Source organism: Dendrobium catenatum, unplaced genomic scaffold, assembly GCF_001605985.2.
Source record: "Dendrobium catenatum unplaced genomic scaffold, ASM160598v2 fragScaff_scaffold_1117, whole genome shotgun sequence".
Lineage (NCBI taxonomy): Eukaryota > Viridiplantae > Streptophyta > Magnoliopsida > Asparagales > Orchidaceae > Dendrobium > Dendrobium catenatum.
In genome coordinates this window covers 2420755-2446376 of record NW_021319579.1, presented here as the reverse complement: position 1 = coordinate 2446376, position 25622 = coordinate 2420755, and the positions used below count along the sequence as shown (strand labels likewise).

Sequence of the window (25622 nt, the reverse complement as noted above, 5' to 3'; positions counted from 1 at the left end):
ATACGCAATGTCTATTTTTGTTAATGCTCTTTAAATGATTTCATAAGATGGTAAAAAATATTATCTTTGCTCTTATTAATCAAGACCTTGAGCAATCAAAACTATTGGTACAATCATGTTAAAAATTACATATTAATGATATCACTGAATTCCTCGGAAAAATGGTAGTTGTACATTCCTCGCATAGATTTGAGAGTGCCTATTTCTATGGCTATAAAAAGCGTATTTTCAAGAGATTTTTTGTAACTGGATCAGTATTCTTTTTTCTTTTATCTATTTTAGTCGAATTTCTTTTTTGTGTAGAGTCTCACTTTCATTATTCTCAATATGACTAAATTCTAACGTGTCTATTGCGTTATTAATATGGAAATCAATAAATCGTTAGTAAATATTATGGCAAAGATTGCTCCCGCATGATTTTATAACATACCTTTACTAACAAAAATTAACAATATTTCACATAGGTGTTTCTTATGTAAAAGCTGCTCTCTTATACCTTCACTCAATTGATTTACTTATATCTATATCTGTGTGTTCGTGGTTTTAGGGATATAATCCCTTTAAACTTAGATTATATTATGTCTTTATGCAATTTTACCTAACCTCATGATAAAAAAACAGTCTAAAATTGTTTCATAGGACATTATTTGTGTCAATATAATCATTTACTAAATAATAAATATTGTTTTAAACCTACTTAAATCCGTTACATTACAGCTACTATATATATCCAAATGTTCTCACATAAAACATATCATCATATGGGAGAGATATTGCAATTTAACATATTATTTTATAATATAGAACTAATCATTGCAATTTTGCTTGTTAAAATAGGGTTCAGCAGGAATGTTAATAAAAATTTTAAAATTTAAATTTAAATAATTTTTCATTCTCTTTTCTCTCTCTTCATTTGTGGCTCTCTCTCTCTCTCCTTCTTCATCCATCTCTCTCTATCTTTTCTCTCACTCTCTATCTTTCCATCCTCTTAAAAGCTAGAAAAAAAAGAGCTTAAAATTTTTAGATAGAGTTTAAAATATTAAAAAATTGAGTTTTAATAGAAAACGTAATTAATGTTATTTAAATTTAAATAATTTTTCATTCTCTTTTCTCTCTCTTCATTTGTGCCTCTCTCTCTCTCCTTCTTCATCCATCTCTCTCTACCTTTTCTCTCACTCTCTATCTTTCCATCCTCTTAAAAGCTAGAAAAAAAAGAGCTTAAAAATTTTAGATAGAGTTTAAAATATTAAAAATTTGAGTTTTAATAGAAAACGCAATTACTGTTCACGTTTTCTGTTAAAACGCAACTTTTTTTGCGTTTTCTAACAAAACGTGATTTTACAGTACGTTTTTGCTCCTTTTTAAATTAAAATTATATTATGCCACATTCTTAATTCTTTTTTTAAATATGATCCTTTTAAAAATTTGCCCATACATCACCACCACCACCCTGTGAAATAATAATGATCTCTGAAAGATGTTTGAATTGGCTAGCTAGCAAGTCATGCTTTAATCATTTATTCAATAAAATAACAAGTACAGCCTAGCAAGCTACCTAGATTCATCTACACATACAATGATCAAAAGCAAAACCCTACTGCTACAACCATATGTACATAAAGCAAGAATGAGTGACACCATGTGGCACAAGATTGAAAAGAAAAATGCAATAGATAACAGTATTAGTGGATGAGATGAGGAGAATCTTTGAGAAAAAAGATATGCTAAAGCAGAAACCAAAGCATTCTATACTGTGAAGACCACAATGGTCTGCAGGAGCTTTAAGGCTCTGCCTCTCTGTTTCATGGAAGCTGGGCAATAAGGACAAAGAGCATATGGTTAAGAGATCTAGCGAGCAGATTATAATACTGGTGGTGGGCCAAATAAGAGAGGTCCCATGTTTGCTTGCATCATCGCTGCATAGATTAATTGTTCAGGAAAAAGTGTAGTCAATAGAAAGTGAAGAATTCACACAGCTCACATGGCCATTCCTTGGACTTTGATTCACTTTTGGATAAAGCGGTTGCGAGAGAGAACAAACCTTCTTTTGGTGGCGGCCTGTGGAGGGAACAATGGAGTAGTTGATGGCTTCATATATAACAGGGACTCACGTGCCTGCATAGGTTCTAACATTATTGATCCATCTCTTCTCTCTCTCTCTCTCTGTATATGCATATATTCTTAGGGTAAAGGGAGACCTTTTCATTATTTAGGTTTCGTTTGAGACTGCTTTTTTAGTGCTTCTTGAAGAAAACTGTTTCAAGAAACAGTAAAAAAAGCTGTCACAAGCGAAGCCTTGAACTGTAATATCTAGATCAGTTGAAGGCGACCTTCTCTAAATGAATCATTTTGCTTGTAGTAATAAGATGGAGTTTAATTAAATTAGGAATATTTCTTGGAAATTTTTTCTCTTGTTGCCATCATTTTTAGGTGTTTAATTATTTTGCATGTCTAGCTTCTATAAATGTCTAAGATGAATGAAAGTAAGAGTGTACAAGAACTTGTGATCACTTCGTTGGGGGAGTTTAGTTTTCAGTGGAGATGGAGTTCATGCACACATTAATAATTTTCAGACAAAATTATGATTAAATTTGAGAATAAATAAAAATAGAAGAACATAAATTTTCCTCTCCCATATTTTATGATGTTAATCACTCATCTAAAAGATGATAAGCACATATCATGTGTGGCTTACAGCGGAGAAATTATTCTGTATGGAATTTGGACGGAAAAAATCATCCGACTACGAGTGTACAAATATACTATGTGTAAAATTTTGATATATTATACACATTGTGTACACTCACATATCCGGACGGAAAGAACCGTCTAGACTCCGCACGTAATAATTTCTCTTATAATGAGGAGGTGTAGGATCAATAGAAGAGATATTTATTAAGTGCACTCAATAAGTGGGCTCCATCAAGTAGGTGCGTTAGCTCCAATGAGCAATTGCCACACTCAGAAACAAGTAAATATAGGTGAAGCAAAATTTGAAAAATAACCGTAGTAAGAAAACTCATGTCCTAAAATCTATTATTATGAAGAAAAAAAATAAAAGTTAGTACCAAATTTGGCAAGGATCAAGATATAATTTGAGCAGTGAAATTCAATAGTTTTAAATCACCTGGCCCATCTCTATTAATTAGATGTGGGGCGTTCATGTGAGGGGACACTTGATAGCCCGACCCCATCAGATGAGATAAATAGCTGCTACAGTCGCTTTAGTGAGCATTAGTGAAGCTTAGGGGTGTAAATGAGTGTAGTCAAGTCTGGTTTTGGCACTATCGAGTTTATCTTGACAGTCAGAAAGCGAGCTCTAACTCAAGCTCGAGCTCAAAAGACGAGCTAGAGCTCATCCCACACTCTCACTGTAACAAGCTCGAGCTGACTCACAAGCCTCTGCGGTCGTCCGCAAAACTTATCGCTTGTGAAACATCTGCCCGTGATTTGCTACCCACGAAAATTCCCGCCCGCAAGTTCCTACCCACGGAACTCCGGCTCCGTTTTCGAGCCGCTCGATGAGCTCACGAGTCAAGCGATGTGTTGTTCAAACTATAGCTTGAAATCTTGTTCGAGGTCGACTCGTCGAGCCTGTTAACGAGTCGAGTCCGAGCCGGCTTGCGAGTCAGCTTGATTTGGTTACACCCCGACCGAAGCTTCACATACATTAAAAAAAAACATTAATATATAGAGAAATTTTATGCTCAAAATACTGCTGTTGTGAAAAATTATGAGTGCCAAAGTTGTAAAATCTCGCAGTTCCTAAGCTTAATCTATTGTTTGCAGAATATATGAATGGTTTATTGGTTCTGCATGGAAAAGCCAGTCAATCCTTGGCTAAAACTCAACACTCTTACTCGTTGTTAATGGGCGAAATTAAAAATAATAACCATAATAAAATACTGAACTGTTAAGGGTATAATGAACGCAGTTCGAGAAAGAAAATAATAGTAAAGTCAGACATAAAATATCATTTTACAGCAAAGACAAACCTTGGTTGGAGTTGCGCTTGTTTTTTGGTCCTTAAACAAAGCGTACTCACTCAGCTTGAAACTTTTTTATTTTTGGAACAGGGTATCTACCCGCTCCACTCTCATAAAGGAGGAGTTTTGTGGAGTAACTAATTCCTCGGCGGGCTTAGCGGCAACCAGCCCCATAGGTGCCGGATCATGCACATTTTATCCCCTTAAGAAAATTATTCTGCGCGGACGCCGAACGCTGTCCGGAAACCAATCAAAATAAGTCATATCACCATTTTACTGTACCGCAATTCAGTACTGCTCGGTACCATGACGTAGAGCAGCATCCGACGTCCGCACATAATAATTCTCCACTTAAGAAATCGCGTTGCTAGAGAGGGAAATCTAACATGAGTTAGAAAATTTCCAACCACGCTTGCCCACGAACCCACTAAGCCTGGTGGGGGTAGTTTGAACCCCATTCAAAGTACATGACTTCAAACTGTAAATTTTCATGGGAAATTGGAATAGGTGCGTGAGCAATCACATCAAAGAGAAACTCTGCAATTTTCGCTAATTTTTAGATAGGGGCAGCGCAATTGAGACTGGCCAACTAGTCCAACTTGCAAGCATCTGCAATTATGTCAGTAAAAGAATCCTCCTGAAATTTGCTGGCATTTAGGCCCAAAAAGAAACAGTGAATTGAATGAGCTGATGTCATGTTTGTCTAGACCAATACATAAAATTCAGTGGGCAATTAAAAGCTATTAATGGTGATAGGGATTATCCCTCTTCTTGAATTAAATGATCTAAAATAAGTTTGTAACAAAAGATAATCATATCGGGTTCGAATCCCCTCTACGACGAGGGATTATTCTGTGAGGACACTAGACGGGTGAATCATCCTGTTCCTCGCTCAATACTGAGCGGTACTGAGCGCGGTATATTTTTTTAGGCGACATTACGCATTTTTATTGGTCTGTGAACGAATCCGGACCTGCAAGTAATAATTTTTCCTCTACGACGGCCTCGTCTCTTCAAAGATTAGAGAGAGTCGCCTTAAATGGTTTGGTCACATAAAACGGCGGCCTTTCGATGACCAGATTAGGAGAGGAGGTATTAGATATGACTTATGTTAAGAAAGGTAGAGGCAGACCTAAAAAAGCTTGGTTTAAAAATATTAGAAATGACCTTTCTTTATTAGATTTAAACGAGAATTTGACTTTTGATAGGACACAATGAGGAAAAGGATTCATGTAGCCGACCCCATGTAGTGGAATATAGGTTTGATGTTGTTGTTGTTTAACGGCCTCGTCTCTTCAATGGGGTAAAGTAAGTGTGGGTTAGGTTCCACAGGGATTAGTTGTGCTGGCAAGCACTCTATTTGGAGTGGCAGTGGATAGATACCCCGTTCCCCTCAAAAAAAAAAAAAAAAATAAATATATCAATTCCTCTTTTTGAAAAGAAGGCTGGACATCTCAAAGTTGGTGTTGGTGATTAATTAAGGGTGGTTAAAGTAATCCAACTCCTTCTCATAAAAGTAGGGGTAGTGAAAGTCAGAGGGCGACTAAAAGTAGTTGAGAGATACCTACTCTTGAAAGGAGAATGGAATGAATGAGTCCAAGTCAATAAGCTGTTGAAACTTAGGCAAAGGAGTAATGAAGTGTGCATTAACTGAGCTTGATAGTCATATGGGAAAATAGCAGGATGAGAAATATACTAAATGAACTTATTTTTAGGTATAGTCATTACAGCAGTATCAAGATGTTTATATTTCTAGCTTGGAGTATATATAAAGACAATAATGCCCTAGGTAGTTACATCACAACAGTAATTGTAGAAAGTGGTTACACAATACAGAAAGGTCGATAGTTTACAGTGGATTTACAACGAATTTTATGATAGATTATTTTTTGTCGAAAATGGCGACGAATTTGCGATGAAAATTTTCGACAATTTTCTTGCGGTGGAGCTAGGGCTGCAAACGAACCGAGCCGAGCCTAGTGTTCATGTTTGTGTTCATTTAATATCAGCTTGTTCAAGTTTGGTTCATGTTTGTTCGAGCTTTATTGTTTGTGTTCATGTTTGGTTCATTTAAATTAATGAGTGTTCATGTTCGGTTCTTGTTCAGTTCATGTTCGTTCATTTAGTGCTTATCGAGCTTTAAACAAACAAACATGAACGAGTTATAAACGAGCTCTACTTTTAGATGTTCATTAACTTAACAAATAAGCTTTATCGAGCTTCCTAACAAACGATTACATCGAGCATATTCGCGAACTTAATGTCGAGCTCTATTTATATTATTTATATTTATTAATTCAATAATCAAATATTACTAATTTTTATCAAGCTTATTCATGAGTTCAAAATTGAACACGAATTGAGCTTCTTATCGAGCTTAATGTCGAGCTTGTTCACGAACTTCAAATGATGTTGTTCGCGAACATAAATGAGCTGAACGCATTAGTGTTCAAGCTTGTTTATTTAAGAATCGAGTATTTAAAATATTGTTCAAGTTTGTTTGTTTAGTTAATTAAACGATCACAAACGAGCTTTAATCGAACCGAACAACGAATAGCTCGTCGAACGTTTGGTTCACTTGCAGCCCTAAGTGGAGCCAACTTGCGGCAAAAATTGTAGCCGCAAATCAGCCACAAGCAGCGTTATAATATAAATTAAAAAAAAAAATTCTTTTTTTTTTGTTTTGTCCCCGCGACTGAGTGGAGAAGGGAGTTGGTTTAAGAGTGGTGTAGGTTCGAATCCCGGTCATGATGGATATGGCATGGGCAGTCCGGTCGGATCTGGGCAACGGGTCAGGCCCGAAGAGGGCAACAGGCGGCCAATCAGGTGGGAGGGGCAGCAGTAGCCGATCAAACGGGCGAGGGCGACTGTCAGTCGGTCAAGCTCGGGCAGCGATCAGGCGTCAGCAGCGGATTTTATAAGCAACTTAAAATGATCGATGTAGGACCATCCATATTCTAAGAGGGACTCAATGAATTGAAGATAAATGGGGGATATAGGGTGGACTCTCTATTGAAATGTGGATTATTCAAATCTCTAAAAAATGGTTGGGGATAATGTAACCCAAAAATAACGGCTAAAATAGTGTCGGATGGATCTAAGAAAGATAGAAAATACCAATATACCTAACTTCTTGTTATTTTTTTTTACCTTAAGAATGATAAGCCCAAAATATAATATGATAAAAAAAAATATGCATTATGAAATTAGAACTTAGTGTAAATTTTAAGGAGCCAGACTCCTTAAATGTCATTGTGTACTTCCCTCATACTTTTAAGTCAAATTATTACCCCTCAGAAGTATTTGATTAGTATAAACACCGTAGATATTTTAAGTGTTTCTTTTGGTAAAATAATTTAGGCAAAATTTTCTCTTTAATGTAGGAGTGAGAGTTTGTTTAGGCTTTACTAAAGAGTTAGTTAGAATTTCAACTTGAAATGTCATTGGAATGTCATATATATATATATATATATATATATATATAAAACAAGCAATCATCTTTATAGGGTCAAATATTGCCACTTAAGATTAGCTTCTTGTTTATAAATTTGTGGGGAATGCATGATATATTGATGAGTTGAGAGTAATAAATCTACCTAAGTGTATGAAATCTCTTTTTGATTATGAATTAAGGTATTCTCCAAACCTATAAATATTCAAGAGACATTTACATATATAGTTTATTAAAGACATAAAACTTCAAAAGCAAATTCCATTTAGTCAATATTTCACTTTTAATAATTTGACTAAAAGGACAATTTAATAATATTTTATTTAAATGAAAATCACTGTTAATTAAAATGCAAGTATTCATTTAAATATGATTAGAACCTAATTTTTGTTAATGCTCTAATGATTCATAAGAGTAAAAAATATTATCTTGCTCTTATAATCAAACCTAAAGAATATGACATGAAAATATCTATTAATCACAATTTTCCTTTCGAAAATGTAGAAACTACTTTTTGCAAAGATGAGAGCCTCATGCAAAAGTTGTAACTATTATTCTTTTCTTTTATCTATTTTTCCTATTGTGAGAGCTTCACCATATTATGACTAAAGGCTTCTTTTAATATGGAATCAAAACTAGAAATATATGCAAAAGATCTCTCCTAAAAAACTAAAAAAATTCCCATGGATTTGTAGGCCCTCTACCATCTAATTTTTCATTTCTATACTTCTTTGTGATTGTAGGATATCAAATCCCTTAAAAGGCTTTATTTATAGCAGTAAAAACATAAATTCAAATACATGTAATTAATTATAATATTTTAAATTAAAATATTTCTTAAGCTACAATATATCTCCAAGTTCACAAAAAAATGTAATCATATATTAAAAAATATCAATCCAATGTTCTCAAATAAGAAAAAATTTAATTAGTAAAAATTTACGGAGATGTTTTCTATTCCATAATTTTAACAACCTTCCACTAGGAGATAAAATTATAATATTAGTGATTAGTGACTAAATGTTTAATGTGGCGCCTCCAAATTATTATTCATGAAATGTAAAAAAGTCTTTATAGAGCGTCAACATTTCTACTTATACCACTTTTGGGTGCATCTTAGCATGATTTACTAAAAAATTATAATCCACTAACAAGCCATTATAAAATAGCATATAGTGTCTGACATATCATAGCACGACACACGTAAGACATGCATTCGACACATCAAACACACCATCATTGTGTCCAATTAAAAAATGAGGGAAAAAAATAGCAAACTTGCATGTTTAACATGTCCAACACGCGTGCCCTTGATTGATTAAGTTTAAATATTTAAATTCCTAAATAATCTTGACCTACTTTTATTCCTTCAACCACTTCCCCTTCATGCAAGCATGTGCATCTAGCTTGCAACCCCCACAAGCAAATGTCATAGGACTCCAAAGCACTTATCGTGAAGGGAGAGAATATCAAAGATGGGAGGATGAGAACTAGAGTTGAGCAAGAAAGTGATAGGAGAGGTTCCTAAAACAAAAAGGATTTGAGAAAATAGAAAGAGAGAATTAGAGTAAATGAATAGAGAGATAACATGAAGGAGATAGAACACTTACGATAAAGAAGAAGATGATGATGTGTGTGCGTGTGTGTGTGAGAGAGAGAGAGAGAGAGAGAGAGAAATTATTAATAAAAAAGCAAATTGCTTAAAAAAAGGCAGATTGCTAAGATTGCCGCTAATAATAAATATACAGTAAAACTAGTTATAGTGTTACTCTGTTCAACAAACAACATAGTAACACGGAAAAAAAAAATAACAATATTCTCACTTATAAAAATTAAAGAAAATATTTTCGCTTACAAAAATTATTTTACCTTCACAATCTCAATTTCATAGTTGAGCTCATCTCTATCAATATAAACACATATAATAGGCAACCAAAAACATTCAAATTTAGCAAACATACCTCCTTATTTGCTAGGCATCTTCAAAAAGCTTAAAGTTGAGTGCACTTTATAGTCTTGATTGACTAGATATATTGCTAAATTTACTGCATCCATCTGAAAGGCTTCAAGAAGATGTGTGCAATGTCATTGCCTTGCATGTTCATTAAAAGTGTTATTCATCATATAAGCTACTTTATTTTGTTATGAAATTTATAGATTAGTTCTCTCCATATATATCTGATTTGACTGCAAACACTACTTTCATTGTCCACTAGTCTTTTACGCTGCATAAAAGTTGAGAATAGTCAGATTTGTTTTTGATTAAAAAAAAAACACACATTTTTATGTTGTCACCTATGAAGGTGGCATAGTGCAATGATATTGTCAAGAAAGGGATGAGGGCAACCCCTATGTACTTATAACCATCAACTCTAGTTATTTTATCTTTAATCATCTCATAAACTTGAAGAAACTAACATGCATGTGTTTGCATAAATACAATCTTTGCCAAAGGTAAATTTAACAATCTTCAAACTTAAAAGTGTACACTTTGCATGTAAAAACCTTTAGGCCTTTCTCACTCATATTGTCCACTTTTTTATGCTATAGATTTGAATGTCTCTACATCTTTGGAAACCCCAATTCCTATGCCAGTGGTGGCAAGGATAGTGGTTGTCTTAGTTCTCAAGAAATCACAAAGGCATATTTCATCACTTTTTAAGTATTAACTTTAAGAATGGCACGTCATTCTTCTATAGTTGCTTGTCCAACGGAGATCAAATTTCTCCTCAAATCAAGAATGTGTCTACCTTTGTTTAGTTTCCAAAGACTTTTCATATGTTATCTTAATTATCATTTTTTTTTATGACCGCAATATTTAAGTGTTCTTCTTCAACAATATATAATTTTTCCTACTTCTGCGTGATAATTTATCATTAATTTTTTATTTGAAATGAATGAAAAAATGCCCTTGAGTCTAATGTTTATGTTTCTATTGAATTATCTGCATTGAGTATCAATACATCACACATCCTAAATGTCTTCCATTGACTCTTCTTTTAGCTTTTCACTCAATCCATACTCTTCTTTTATATTTTATTTGAAAAGCATGAGTAGCACTGCCCAACTTAATATTCATAGAAGTCAAGTATCTTATGAATTAGTTGAACTCGTTTTGTTCAATGAGCAAAGTCCCTTCTAATAACTAAGACTGAAAAATTTGCACACTATATGTATATTATTGATTACAAAAACTTTCATGCATATTAAAGAGAGTCTTTATGATGTTTGACATACTTCTCTCATCAAAGATGTCAAAGGCGATCCTCATGATAAGGATTAGACGAATAATCCATATAGCGTATTTATCCATAAACTCTCTCTTCTCGATAGAGTGACGACTATAACTCTACTCCTTTCAATGACCAATGGAGTTTTACCCACTATAAATAACCATCTATCTCCAACTCCTAAAACTAGAAATTTTGTCTATCAAACAAAATGATTTTGATCTTTTCATTCTCCATACTATAATTTAAAGTCTTTATAGCCTGCAACTTTCAGAAAAACAATCAAATTAAAATGAAAAACAAACACACAAGAGGCCATGAATACAAGGAAGTTTGTGTTGATCAAACAAATTCAACTATACCCATGGCTAATAAAAATCAAATATTGATTAGACTTCAAAAAAAGGTACAATGATTTCTCTGCAAACAAATTTGATGATAATGATAAAATTACTATTTTATTTATATCATTGATTGAAAAGGAATGCCTGCTAGAAAGATGAGAGTTCCACATAAATGAGGCATTATTGTTGTTACTACTATTTTCAATTTCCTACTGCAAGAACCTCTCCTTACTATAGTAAAAATCTTCATATTTTGATGGAATAAAAACTATCATCTCCATTTCTTGTAGAAGCAAAATCCATACTATAAATATGCTCTAAAAGCAAACAAAACCCTCCCTTGGATTTCTTAGTTGGCAATCCACCTCCCCTTCTTTTTCCCTCCTGCTTATTTACTCATCATTATAGAATGTCAAACCACTCTTTCTATGTCACTATTTTAATGCATGAATTTAGAGACCTAAAATTAAGTACAAGATTTGCATAAAATCTCTTAAAATGAAGAAAATATCGCATAACTCATAAAAAGATTTAGGCTTCGTTTGAGATGACTATCGACTGTCTTATATTTTTTTAAAGTAGTTTTTTAGTACAAAAATTTTAATGTTTGTATTAAAAAATTATTTTAAGAAGTAATAAGAATGTCATCCCAAATGAAACGTTAATCATATCTTTGGATATCTTAATCCAATATTTACAATAACTAGGTGATCTCAATCATATTTTATAAAATTTTAATTTTAAAATATAAATAAAGACTCACAAAACAAGCAAATGCTAACCTCATGTCCTCTAAAGCCAAACAGAAGCTGAAAGAAATGGTAGATAGCCGACATAATCTATTGGAGAAAGAAAGTATGTATCCCTTGAAATATTTAAAGCATGCAACGTTGTATGAATTTTTAATAAAAACTACCAGCAGCATAGAGGGAACAGGCAACTCTAACAAAGATATTGTTTGAGATGGTTTTTTTTATTACTTCTTAAAACAGCTTTTCTAGTACCAAACTTTTAATTTTTTTACTAGAAAGCTGATTTAATAAGCAGCAAAAAAGTCGTCCAAAACGAACCTGAATCATTGGCATTTCATTCTTTGTCATCAGCAGCATGAAGCGATCCGAGGTGAACAGGTGCCTGAGTTCCCACCACCTTCGACGATCCATAAATAGAGAGATCAACACCATGAAACTTCTCCTTCTCGATTTGTTCTTTGATCCAAAAATAAGTGACCATTAACCCATCCTGAGGAAGATGAAGTTAAAACGCTAACAAAACTTGTTCAGGAATGAATATACAATAAAAAATGTAGAATATTATTAACGGACGCAAAACTTCAAAGTACCTTCAATCTCATTGTTGGAGCCCAACCGAGCTTCTCTTTGATCAAAGTATTGTCAGAATTGCGACCACGAACACCCTCTGGGCCAGGAATATGCCGTATAGGAAGCTTCTTGTTCTCAAAGCTTAGCACAATTCCAGCCATTTCATTCATATTCACCATTTCATCACTGCCGATGTTCGCTGGTTCCCGGAAATCAGACTTTGTTAACCTGAATGAATCCAAAGTTTGACATAAATGGCAAAAAGGAGGAAATTTTGTGCAGACGAAACACAAAGGCTGTGCTTGTTTTGGAGAAATTAAGCAGAAATGAAATATTTTTTCCCCTCATAACTGCTTCTTGGTTGTTTGGGTTGGATATACTTTATGGGAAATTGATTTTACTCGAGAATTAGAATACAAGCAAATTTCCCTTTATAATTTTCTTCCTAAACCCAGTGAAAAGCTGAAATAAAGCTAAAGTGTCTGACATTAAATTGTGTTCATCCTTCAATTTATTGGTTATTTCTTCAAACCAAACAAAAAAAGTAGATATTTTTCCACACAATTTATCCCCAGACTAATGAGTGGGTGAAAAATATTTTCAATTCAATTTTTTCACCATTTTCATATTCACTCCCTCTATTTTAATCCCTTCAAACCAGAAGTCTAAAAGCATGAAAATGAATTAGCTATTTAACTAATGAATGGCAGCTTATACAACAGTAAGATATTGTCCTTCATGTGAATAAATCTATCAAAAAAGCTCCATTTTAAGAAGTAAATGAATTAAGAGGATTATAGAGAGGATGTAAACTTGTATTGTAATCAACTGGGTGAATAAATTAATTTAGATATATGTTTGTAATTGTAAATTTCAAGTTGTAATTTTTCATTCTAATAATAAATTTGAGTTTCATTTTGTTAATTGTTCTATTTTTAAAAATATTGATATATAAGTTTTTATATATTTATGTATGTGTATAATTGACTTTTTAAAGTATTTAAAGCTTAAAATCTAATTTCATTCAGCCAAATAAGCCAAACAAGCCTAAAAAAATGAAGCACAAACATAAAGTTTTTGACATAACTGACCATGAGTAGAATTTAAACAAAACAAAAATGAAATGAGCCAGACTCGAACACATGACAAGCATGCTTCCAGCTCGGCTCATTTAAACCCCTAGATGTGAAGCATGATGCTAACAACTACCTTAAGTACACCTTCGACGCATTCATCAATGAAAGTGAAAGATCTTGTTTGCAGTCCATCTCCCCACATTTCAAATTTATCATTAGAGGTAATCGCCTTCCTACAAAAAGCAGCAGGGGCTTTCCTCCCTCCCACCTATTGCTCATGAAAAGAAAAACCTTCAGATTCAAAGAATGTACCAATGATATAATATTGGAGAAGTGCATAAACTCACATTTACCTTTTCATGTTCCAAAGGGGCCATAAATATTGTGGAACCGACCAATTCTGCATTCAATGTCAAAGTCTTTAGTGTAGTGCTTACACAACTCTTCTGTTGCCAGTTTCTCCAAACCATAAGCATCTTGAGGCTATACAAACAAGTCATATTCCCCAGTGTATTTAATTAGCAACCCTAATCTTGCATAACCCTGAAGAACTTGATGGGTTCAAGATGTTAGCAACAAACAAACCTCTGCAGGCCAAGCATCAGATTCCTTCAAGCTAACATTAGTGTCCAGCTGCTTGAATTCAGGATATATGCAAGCACTAGAAGCATAAAAAAATCTGCAGTTCGCGATCTCAAACATAATTATTTAGTTACTATAAATCACCTAAACTGAAAAATAATATCTGGAAAGAAAGAGTATATGCATGCGCTTCATTAGAAGGCCAAATGGCAATAGGTATCACATATAATACTAACGTAGACATATTATTTTGGAGAGTATTCAAAACTTCGCCATCAAAACTTCGCCATCTTAAAGTGAAAGAGTAATTACGATTGGTTCAAATAATACCAACATATTACAACATTAGAGTCACTTAATTGCATAGTTATCTACAGGGATTACTTGGGTGTGCATGCACACGTGCAGGCCATTGTATATGGCAGAACTCAGTTGCCTTAACATCATTTCTTTTCAAAAGCAAATTCAAATGGCTCATGCCCTATACATCATTGCCTAAAATTTAGTTTTCATTTTCATTAAAATGCTTGGTTGTGTCACGTTATAAATACTTGCATCAAATAACTAGCAACAGAATGCCTTACTGTTGGCAAATGGACCTGAGCGTTGGCACGTGTTTAAAAGACATTTGTGTGGGCTCCGAAAAATTCCATTTTATTGATGTTGTGATCCCGACCTCTTCGCGCCATCGGTCTATTTTTCTTTTAAGTGTTTGTGTGACGATGATGGCAGAGAGTTTTAATGAGATTAGGTTCCGGGAGAATTTTCAGAAGGCAGATTGGGTTTTAGATAAGACACTACCCAGAGATTTCGCCCTCATTTTGTGAGAACTTTTTGATATGAGTTCTAGTTTCTTATAGGCGCAAACCCCTTTAGTTAATTACCCCTCCCGATAACAGTAGAGAACTTTCGATTAAGGCTAGTCGTTAAGGAGGTCAAATAGGTTATAAACTCATCGTATAATAGCAATAGTTTTAGGGTTTGAATCTTGGATTTAAATTTTAAAGTTTGGAATTTTAAGTTTATCATCATAAACTTAAAACTGGTGGTGGGGGGAATGAAGACGAGCCCGATCAAGATCCCATGGTTTCGTCGTCCTGGGTTGTAGTGTTCCCTGGTCTACTTAGTCAGAGGAGGTAGTCGACCCAACCTAATAGAAGGTACCTTATCGGCAGCCATGGGTTGCTTCGTCCAAGAATACCTTGTAGACCTGGGTTGGCATTTGAATACACCTTGGCTGATAGAGGGCTTTATGCCTATCGAATATACCCTATGATTCATAACTCAAGGGTTTGACGCCGTTAGGGAACATACGAACTTTCATCGTGATCGTAATATAATTGTGCCATTTTGCGGCAAAACCACCCGATCAGAGGGCACGTGCCACGTCCCTACTGGCAAGAGACTATTTGAGTATGAATCGTAGTAATACACCCGACATGCATTCGCTCTTTGTGAGCTGAGGTTAATTTCAAATTTATCACCCCCGACAAATGGTTGCGGGAGGGAGATGATTTTTAGTTTTAAGTTTTTAGGTGATAGATTTTATTTCAAAAATTTGGGCTTTTGTTTGATTTGAGATTTGACCCCTCCGGTTGAGATTTTCTGTCAACACGTCCATCATCAGGGTGACATTAAGGTCACTTGTATTTTTGTAGGATTTTGGGAGGCATTTTGTAATTCAAGTTGTGTCGACTCCAGTCATTTCGAGGAGGAGCATGAAACTTGAATACTTGACCCGCGCATCATTCTTGAATCGTTGGATTTGAGATTCATATATGACGATCAGAGCACATGCAGATTATATTTATTTTGAAAATAGAATGTTACATTAATAAACATTTGACTCTGCACAGCATTCTCGGACAATGGTGTTTGTAATTTTAATGCATTGATCGGAGCGCATACAGGGTGTTTATTTAGTTCAAGGGATCATATTTAATACATAAGGGGGGATTTTAAAATATTTAAATATGATCCATTTGCGCAAGTGATTTTGTTTAGAAATGCCCAATATTTCTTTTAAGGGCCTACGAACGCCTTCTGTCCGCTTGTATACATGTTGCGGATCCGGTGGCATCGGGAGGATTTGTAGTATTCATTACAATAGGTTTATACATATTTGTAGACATCACTAGTGTTATCGTCAATCGGATATTTGCATTTCAAAATGCTTCCCCAATTGTTATTTAGGAACATATCTTGCTCAACGTTGAAAGTGACCTATCAAGGTCCAAAGAACTCTCATATTACGGCTTTAAAATCAAACTATAAATCCAAAATAAGTTTTTTTGTTTCTTGCAAATGAGTTATAATTACAAATCATTTGTCTTCAAGGATAGTTCAATGTTTATGATGGGTTTAATATCATTGCTCATTCATATTTCAATTGATATAATCATCTTTTAGCCTTCATTAGAGATTTAGTAGCATGACTTAAGTCAATCCCTTATTGATTATTCATTTGTTAAAATTTAGGTTCCATTCGAGCTTGAGTCCTTTCCATTTGATTCAGATCAAGTTCAACTATAAGTCTTCATTGATCATTCAAGTCAAGTTCCTTACATTCATGTTGAGTGCAAGTCTGGTTTGATTTTGAGTTTGAGTTAAAGTCCAACATTATTCGATAAAATTTTAATTTAAAATTGATTTTATGTTTAAATTATGATCAGATCAAATTTAAATTTTTTGTCCAAGTCCCATGTTGTTCAATGAACATTTCGACAACCTTCCGGCGTCTCCTCCCCGACGCCGGGAGGTAAGGAATGACTCGACTCGACCGGAGCGAATCAACGGCGAGGAGATTGGATCTTCAGAAGCTTTGATGATCACCAGTTGCAGATTGAATGGTTGCCAATGCTTGGATGGAGATCGTAGTTGATTGTCGATGCTCGATTGGAGATCCCTTTTTCTTATTTTAATTCATCAAATAATTAATATTATAATTATTTTCAAATTGAATGGTCATTTGAGCATTTTTTTCAATTTTCTCAAAAAATTTTCTAAGTCCAAAATTTTTTAGAAAATTCCGACAACCTTCCAGCGTCCCCTCCCCGGCGCCGGGAGGTAAGGAGGGCATTTGCCCTTTCAAGATAGCCTGGCCGGAGTGAATCGACGGCCAGGGTCTTCAAGATGCCGTCGGGTCCTGGATTTTGTGTTATGAAGCTCCAATTAATGATGATTGATTGCAAATAATTGGGTGCCGGTTGCTTGTCAAAATTTGGCTAAGTCCCGAAATTTCGGCAGCCTCCCGACTTCCCCTCCCTGACGCCGGGAGGTAAGGAGTGGCTCGACTCGGCCGGAGCGAATCGACGGTGAGGAGATTGGGCCTTCAAAAGCTCCACTTGACAACGATTGTTGATTGCTGGTTGTTGGAGACTTGTTGCAAGTTCCCTGTTTGAAAAATCCTCTCATTTCTCTCCATCTCTATCTCTCTCTTTTTTTCTTTTATTTTATTACATATAAAATCTTATATTATAATAATATATAATATTATATATATAATTTAATATATGATATAATATTATATATATAAGATATAATATATATAATATATATAACTTAACATTATATATATTATATTATAATAATATAATTTATATTATATAATATAGAGGCGACGGCGGTTGGAGTCATGCGACAGAGTCGATGTCGAGTGCAGGAGATCGGGAGCCCTGAGGTAAGTCAGGAATCCTTTTTTTTCTTTCTCTCTGTGCGATTTTTGTGTGTGTCAGAGAACAGAATGAGAGAGGGTTTCATTTTGGTATCGTGAGAGGGAGATGGTTTGAGCGGTTGTGTTCGATAGTGGGTGGTTTCATGGGGGGAGGGTTGCTAACTAGCCGACGGTTAGAGGTCAACAATTTGTTCACCAAGATCCATTACCATTAAAATCCAAGCATATTAATACTTCTAAATAATGGAAAAAAAAATTCTCGCAATGGAATTTTTTATTTTATAGAAATGCATAATGTATAGTAATGCATCTGAAAGACTTGAATCATCATCATCATTAGTAGCCTTATTCTAACTATTTGGGGTCAACTTTATAAATCTTGCTTTCAATTCTTGCGCTTCACTAACAGCATCTATCAATGTTCCATTTTAAGTCTACAATTTTTTCTTCCTAACCCTTCGACACAAATTTTCTAAACAACCTAATTGGTGCATTTTCTATAATTCTAGCCTTTGCAATAGTTAATAAGAAAAAATTATATAAGAAAAGAAATAGCCTTTGAAACAAAAAAAAAATTATTTTCAACTATCTTATCTTTAAGAGATGCCTAGTCCAATCATCCATATAATATAACCACTCTTTAATTTATCATTCCTAATTGTATCATATATCTATCTTTCCATTATCATTATCGTGACTTAGCTATAAATGACCATTTAACTGCCAACACTCAAACCCGTACACATTATCCGATACATTCCAATTTTATAAATTTAATTGTCTCCATTATTTTGTCATATTTGTACCCATAAAGAACCTATTTATTTTATCAGTCATACTTAACTATCGAAGTTATACCTTTGTCTATATTCATATTCCTATATAATATATGCAAGATATTTAAATTTATCACACTTATGTATCACTTTATTTGCAATAATGTAAACTAAAAATTATCGATATCGCACTTACAAAGTTAAATATCATATATTATCTTTATTCTACTAATTATAAGTCATCTATTTGGGCTTCAAAAATTCACGCCCCGGCCTCCCCTACTTTCGGGGAATTTTTAACGAATTAAGTTCCGGGGTAAATTTTAGGATGGCATATTAGATTTGTAAATAAGAAACTACCCAGAGATTTCGCCCTCATTTCGCGAGAACTTTATGATATGAGTTCTGGTTTCCTATAGGCGCAAGCTCCTATAGTTAATTACCCCTCCCGATAGCGAGAGAGAACTTTCGATTAAGGCTAGTCGTCAAACATATGCATATAAATATGTGTTATTTGGCATATAGTAGCAACATGGGTTTGGTATTTGAGAATTTGATATTTAAAATTTGAAAAATTCACAATCTTGCACTTAAAGTGGATGGTAGGGGAATGGATGATGGACCCGATCAAGATCTCATGGTTACGCTATCCCGAGCAATCGTGGTCCCTAGGTCTACTTAGTCAAAGGAGGTAATCAACCCAACCTAAGATCTGACATTGTGACGCTATCAGGCATACTATAGTCAGAGCATTGAGCACCACGGCGTTCCAAACTGGCACTGCATCACTGTGAGGCCGGCTAAAATTTTTCTTAAGCTTGGTGTCCCTTCGTGGTTGTATCTCTTTGTTTGTTCTTGTGTAAGAATAGTGTAAGAGAGAGAGAGAGATAATAGAGATTTGAACAAATTTCTTCCAATTTTCATAGTTTTCTTGGTATGATGTGGCTCCGTGGTTGTTTTCTGGTTTCGAGTTTTTCCACATTAAAGCCTAGTGTTCTTTACTTTCCACTACTTTTTTTTGTTTAGTTATGTGGTTTACTTCCACCCCAAACAACGAGCTTGGGCATCCCTCTTTCAAAACCTTAACTATTTGTTTTATCCTATTTTTGTGAATGTAAACATTAAAAACTTCTACCATAAAACTTGTGAAATTGTAAAACATCATAGAGTTTCGTTTTTTAAGCAAATCTAAATCATCTAATCCATCTATGCAGGGGTGTAAAAAGAGTTGAATTGTGCAAAAGTCATGCCTAACTCGAGCTCAGCTCACTAACCAAATTATGAGCTCAAATTCGAGCTCGAGCTTGAGTCAAGCTCAAAGAGCGTGCTCGAGCTCTGCTCATGGCAATAAAGGTGGGCCTACAAGCCAACTCATTAGATTGCCACAAAAACGTAGGACAAACAAGTGGTGATCATTGTCGAACGTACAAGTGGCGATCAGCCGATAAGAAGAATAATAACAATTTTTTTGCTGCAACTTTTTCTCCGAAGAAGAAGATGGCTTGTATTTAATGAAAGCTATATATATATATTGGGTAAACAGTGAAAAGTCTAATTAAATTTTGCCAAAAAAAAACTCCTAACAATTATAACGAGCCAACTCCCGACGAGTTGAGCCTCGTCAAGCTTGAACTTGAGCTCGTTTAACAAACGAGCTCAAGTTTAAGCTCAAGCACGCGGCTCGATAAGCTCGGCTCGTGAGTTCATTACTGAGTTGCGTTTGAGTTGCTCGGCTCATTTACACCCCTACATCTCTGTTAATTCACTCAACAAATAGCTAAGGGCTCTCAAAAATCTCTAACATTCTGGTGCTACAGGATTTGCCGTTTCTATTGATGATTACACTATAATAATATGATTATATCTTATCAAGCAAAAATCTCATGTCAATTTTATCTTTCTTATTTCTATTGCTAATGATAAAAAAACAATTCGCTAACATCAAGAAGTTTTTTACTAATAATATATGTGATTAGTTTAATCAAAATTATACCTTATTTTCCCAATAACGTATTATTCATCAATTCTCCTATCAAACTCTCAATAAAATGGGGTGGGAGGGAGAAAAAATTAACACCATTACTAATTCATCAATACTCTTCTCTTCCAATATTAAGTTCCAAAAGAATATTAGAGAGGTTGTCCTAACCTATAAATATCTAATCAATAGAATACCCTCAACAGTGATTGGCTTCAGAAGTCCCATGAACAATCTTAATGAATTATCCACGAATAATTTTCTCACAAAGCTTCCTCCAAAAACTTTTAACTATGTTGCTTATATTCACATGCACTAACAAGGACGAGGTAAGCTTGATTCTAAAGCACACAAGTGTAATTTTTAGGGTATTTCTCCATTCAAAAAAATTTCAAAATTGCTATAAATATTATCATCCGACCACCAAAAGACTATTCACCTCAAAAGATGTCACCTTCGATGAAAAAAATTCTTCCCTTAAAATTATATTCAAGAAAAAATAAACATCTGGAAGATAAATTTGATAAAAGTATAATTTCCCTCATAACTTTCCAGTCACACATATTCACATCACTAAATCTCTTTAGGTATATAGGAGGATAAAGCCCAGTTAAAATCTCCAACAAACTTAAAACCCCGAATTGTCATCAACACATCATCCTCTTTACCCTATAACCTAATGCAAATTCTTACAAAAAATTTCTTCCACACATAAAACCTTCCATACAAATATTAACTCCAACTCAATTAAAATTCTTCAAATTCTATTTAAGGGTACCAGAAAATAAGAATGGAAAGGATGCGATAAAAAAAGAGATGAATGCCCTAAAAAAATCACACTTGAGAGATCATTGAGATAGAAAAAAGAAATTAGCCATGTAATATAAATGGATTTCTTCATTCGAAAATAAGGCGGATAGAAGCCTGGAACAGCACAAAACAAGTTTGGTAGCCAAAGGATATACTCAATCCTATGGACTTGAAAATAAAGAAACTTTTGCTCTTATTACAAAAATAAATACAATTCACATCCTGATTTATGTAGCTGTTAAGCTCGGATGGTCCACAAAACAATAAGTCAGGAAGAATGCTTTCTTAAATAGAGATGTCAAAGAAGTCTATATAGATCCTCTACTTAAAATAAGATGTGCAAATTTGAAAAGGTATTATATATTCTTAAGCAATTCCCAAGAGCATGATTTGGAAAATTTACAAAAGTCATAAATGGAGTAGGATATAAACAAAGCTAAGGAAATCATACAATTTTCACAAAACACTCCACTGATGAAAATGTTTCAATTCTTATTATATATGTTCATGATAGAATTGTTACAGTTGTGACAAAAAGGAAGAAGAACCACTCAGAAAAGAAAAAACTCGCTAAAGAACTTTAAATCAAAGAATTAGTCAAACTCAAATATTTCCTAGGTATAGAGGTTGCTAATTTAGAAAAAGAAATTCTTATCTCTCAATGAAACTATGCTATGGATCTATTGAGGGAAATAAAAATGACAAATTATATGAAACTCCAACATGGGTGTATGAATGTAAATATATATTCAACCGATTGCAGCTTTTAAATGTGCACTGATCTGATATATCTAAGCATCTTGTCCCTCATTTATATGCTGACTATTCCTTCCATCTACTTTGATTAAATTAAAAATAATTTGAAAGCATCTTAGTAGTTCATTAGGGACTAATTGATGTTTTGTTCTTTATGCGTGCACACACACACATACAAAACATCACTTTTTAATCAAAAGGTTACAATAACATAAAATATATTTGCTAAAATTACAAGAAATATATGAAAGCATACAAACCTTTTTACTCCATTTATCCTGGCAGCTTCAAGCATACAAACCATTCATTAGGGACTAACTGAATAAACATAAAAGGCCATTCCTCCCAATATCAGCAGCAAGATTAAACACATGGTTCGCACCACTAGTAACCCCCAAGCAGTTCTCCATGACCCTCAAATAACGAGATGGAACTCATGACAGAACGTATCCTCTGTCATATGTTCATTCTTCTTCCAGTCAGAGGCAATTATATAGTGACCTTCAATCTTTAAACGCCTAGCAATGTGAGAGCCTATGAAACCTCCAGCTCCAGTGACAGAAATTCGTAACTTCTCAGTAGGCCAGTATGGTTCTCGCTCCAAATTTGTGTAAGTGTATTCACCATAGCTATTTCCATCATTTGAATAGCTACCCATTCTGCTTATAAGCATATATGATGTCAGTGGTTTTGGTAGTGAAGGTATGTTTCAGTTCACTACATTAAGGTGCAGCAAGAGCTACCAGTAATACCAATCAAGTCAAAGATCTATTTAACTAAAATTTACCAAATTTCTAATAATTAAAAACATACTAGTTGTGAAGAAAATGGGGTTCAACCTAAAAATGAGCTCATCTTTTGTTCAGGAAATTCCGCAGAGCACAGTATGTTGACTCTGGATCAAATCCAAAAGAGCAAAAAGAGAAAACAAAAAAAAAAATCCAACTGCATACCTATAAAGCCCGCCCCTCCTCCCCCCCTGATCCCCAAAATCTGCCTGATAATCCTCCGTAATCCTGTTGATCTGGCGCCGTCTGCGTCGTTTCTTCCGTGAAATCTGCCGAAAATATCCTCCGACGTTGCCTCATCGAACGATGCTCGCCGTCTTGTTAAATACCGCACCTAAACGCGAGGCTCTCGGCTCTCTCCCATTCGCAAGTTCCACAACTCTTTCTCCCCACATCGACGTGATCTCCTCCCCCTCTCACGTATCGAAAGTAAAGAAGAGGAGCTTTCGCTTGACACGTATGAAGGATAACTTTCTCGCTTTCGGAGCCCACTTCAGCTTCCATATAAGAGTCGCTATAACGTATGAGCGGTTTCTGTAATCCCCGGGCGTGGTGCAGGGCTGCGCAGCTACTCTCACGATCCCCCTTTCGGTGTCCGATTGGAGTTTTACGACATTTTTGATCGGAAGCAACCAGCTGGAGATGTGATTGCTGTGAAGGTAAACTTGTTCCCCTTTCAAGCACTCTTCGCTTGGATCCCATTAAACTAGAGGCGGGCTGAGAGTGGAAAAGCAATGATTTCAAGCTATTGAGAGTTAATTAAATCTCATTCAAATGAGATATAGCTTAAATCCTGTTCAATTCCTATATAAATTTATTGAATATAATTTAATTAAACTTAATTTTTGATTATAAATGTATTATTTTTAATATGTTAATTATCATTAATTATAAATTAGATTTAGTTGAATTAGATTTAATGATGATCATTATATTTAATATAATATTTAATTTATTAATTCATAATAATTAAATGTTAATTTATGATTAATTTTCAATTATAATTAATTTGGTTATAAAATCAAACATTAATTTAATAGTTAATCAAATCTATTATAATTAATTTATAATGTAGATATGTTAATCATAATTAAATGTGACTAATTAATTTAATATTAATTAATTTTAAAAAAAGGTGCTTGCCTTTCCTGCCCACTCTCCTTTCTCGATGGTCGTGTCGGACCGGCAAACCACCTAAGCACGTCTTAGTGGCCGTGGTAGGAGGACCTGGTGCCGGATCACCTACGACGACCAGAGGGTACGAAGTGGAATCCCCTCGATCACGTGTCAACTCACTACAACCCCAGCGAAGTATGAACGTTTCTCTAGACTAAAAGCATTACTTCATATCGTGCAAACTGGAGAACTGTCCTAAGCACCGCCTTTTATGGCCGTGGTGGATGAACCCCTGTGACGAGCACGTACTGACGAAGCGGGTCACTATTATAATACCGCCGGGCGGGGAGGAAATCATAATCTGTTTCATCAATAAATACGTTTTTAAATACCCCAAGCACGGCCTTTGCCAGTCGCGGTGGGGCCCTGGAGGAAAAACGAAAAATGACAACTGCCGCGGTGAGCACCAGGCACACCAACCCGTGCACTGGGGTCCTTTATTTGACGCGGGGGTAGGGGTCTCTTGGATTTTTCCCCTAAAACGGGGGAGACGCGGGAGGCCTTCGAAATTTTGTCTGAAATACAGACAGGACTTGGAGCAGAATGAATTTTTGACTTACTAATCTACTTAAGTCAAACTTGAACCCAGATTAAATTCAATTCTAGGAATGAATATTGAAGCTTGGACTCGCAAGGTTGAGCCAAAATCTTGGTGGACATACATTTTTTTGAACTTGAGTTAACAAGCCTCACTGTAAACTTATAAACTTGTGTTTGAAACCAAATGAGACTTAGACTTGTCGTTAATGAACAAACGAAAAATGAATTTGGTTACAGAAAGGACAAGAACTGAACCAAATAAGATTACCAGATGCGACTTTGAGACATCAATGATTCAAACTCAAATGTGGACTGATACTAGCAAGAGACTTAATCAAAATAGGCTTTAAATTCGAATCAAATGGTGAAACTTGTAATGCTTGAACTGTGTTTTGAAACACGATCTGAACTCAATATGACTAAGTCAAAGTGAACTCAAACTGTATAGATATGAAACTTTGAGCTGTATTATGTTGAATTCGGACTTGACTCTACAAGACAACAGGACTACACTCGAACTTTTGATTTGAAACTGTTGAACATAAATTGGGACAGTACAAACCATGATTGAACTTGACTCCAAGCTTAAACAACAAGAAGCCTGAACTTGAAAGTGATACAAGGGAGCTTGAACCATTTTGGACTCAAACTCAAATGAGAAGTAGAAGATTTCATATTGAAGCCAAACTCGGAGCATTCAATCAAATCGATCTGCAAACAATAAAATATGTTCCTACAAGCTGTGATAGGTCCCATTTGAGCAGTTGAATACACAATCAACATCAATGCTCACAGACTAATATATTAACTGTTTTGTTAAGTTAACAATTTACTCACAACATACGAAATGATTATGGGATACTCTCATAGTCAAGCCAATCAAGTATCCAATGAATACACGAAATTTGCCTACAATCAAGAGAGTTGACAAGTGACATTGATGAGATCCAAGCACCGCAAGCATACGATAGGCATAAGCAAATACATCAACCCCTTGTGAGTCCAGAAGGATTTAACATGGATATAATGTCAAAGCGCCCTGAAAGAAGTGTAGAATATTTATGCGACTTGATATTCTGTATAAACAAGACTATTATCCTGCTATATGAACAAAATACCCTACAACACCTACAA

The 25622-nt window shown here is 34.7% G+C and overlaps 1 protein-coding gene across 17 annotated transcripts; it reads right to left on the bottom strand.

Moving 5' to 3' along the window:
• Positions 1-1493: 1493 nt before the first annotated feature.
• LOC110103266 (GDP-mannose 3,5-epimerase 2-like) lies at positions 1494-22279 on the bottom strand. 17 transcript variants are annotated; one of them, XR_003702069.1, is made up of 9 exons: positions 22245-22279; positions 13995-14088; positions 13763-13892; positions 13543-13677; positions 12354-12561; positions 12082-12219; positions 3128-3659; positions 2042-2115; positions 1500-1916 (listed from the first exon to the last, which is right to left on the bottom strand). XR_003702069.1 is itself a non-coding variant. In XM_028698649.1 (8 exons), exons 3-8 carry the CDS (start codon positions 13813-13815, stop codon positions 1601-1603), a joined length of 924 nt encoding a protein of 307 aa, XP_028554482.1. In that variant the 5' UTR covers positions 13816-13892; positions 13995-14088; positions 22245-22279; the 3' UTR covers positions 1499-1600. The 17 variants fall into 17 exon arrangements, 12 of the variants coding, with proteins under 12 accessions (XP_028554483.1, XP_028554489.1, XP_028554482.1 ...); XR_003702070.1 differs by adding an exon at positions 9399-9662 and having other exon boundaries at positions 1494-3659; XR_003702067.1 differs by having other exon boundaries at positions 1494-1916; positions 2042-3659.
• Positions 22280-25622: the final 3343 nt, after the last annotated feature.

Coding starts and splice junctions, on each gene's coding strand:
- LOC110103266 (XM_028698649.1), bottom strand. CDS start 13,815: ATGCAGAATTGGTCGGTTCCACAATATTTATGGCCCCTTTGGAACATG. Junction 12,220..12,353: donor CTCCAACAATGAGATTGAAG/GTACTTTGAAGT, acceptor TTTGGATCAAAG/AACAAATCGAGAAGGAGAAG. Junction 1,917..2,041: donor CAGGCCGCCACCAAAAGAAG/GTTTGTTCTCTC, acceptor TAATCTATGCAG/CGATGATGCAAGCAAACATG.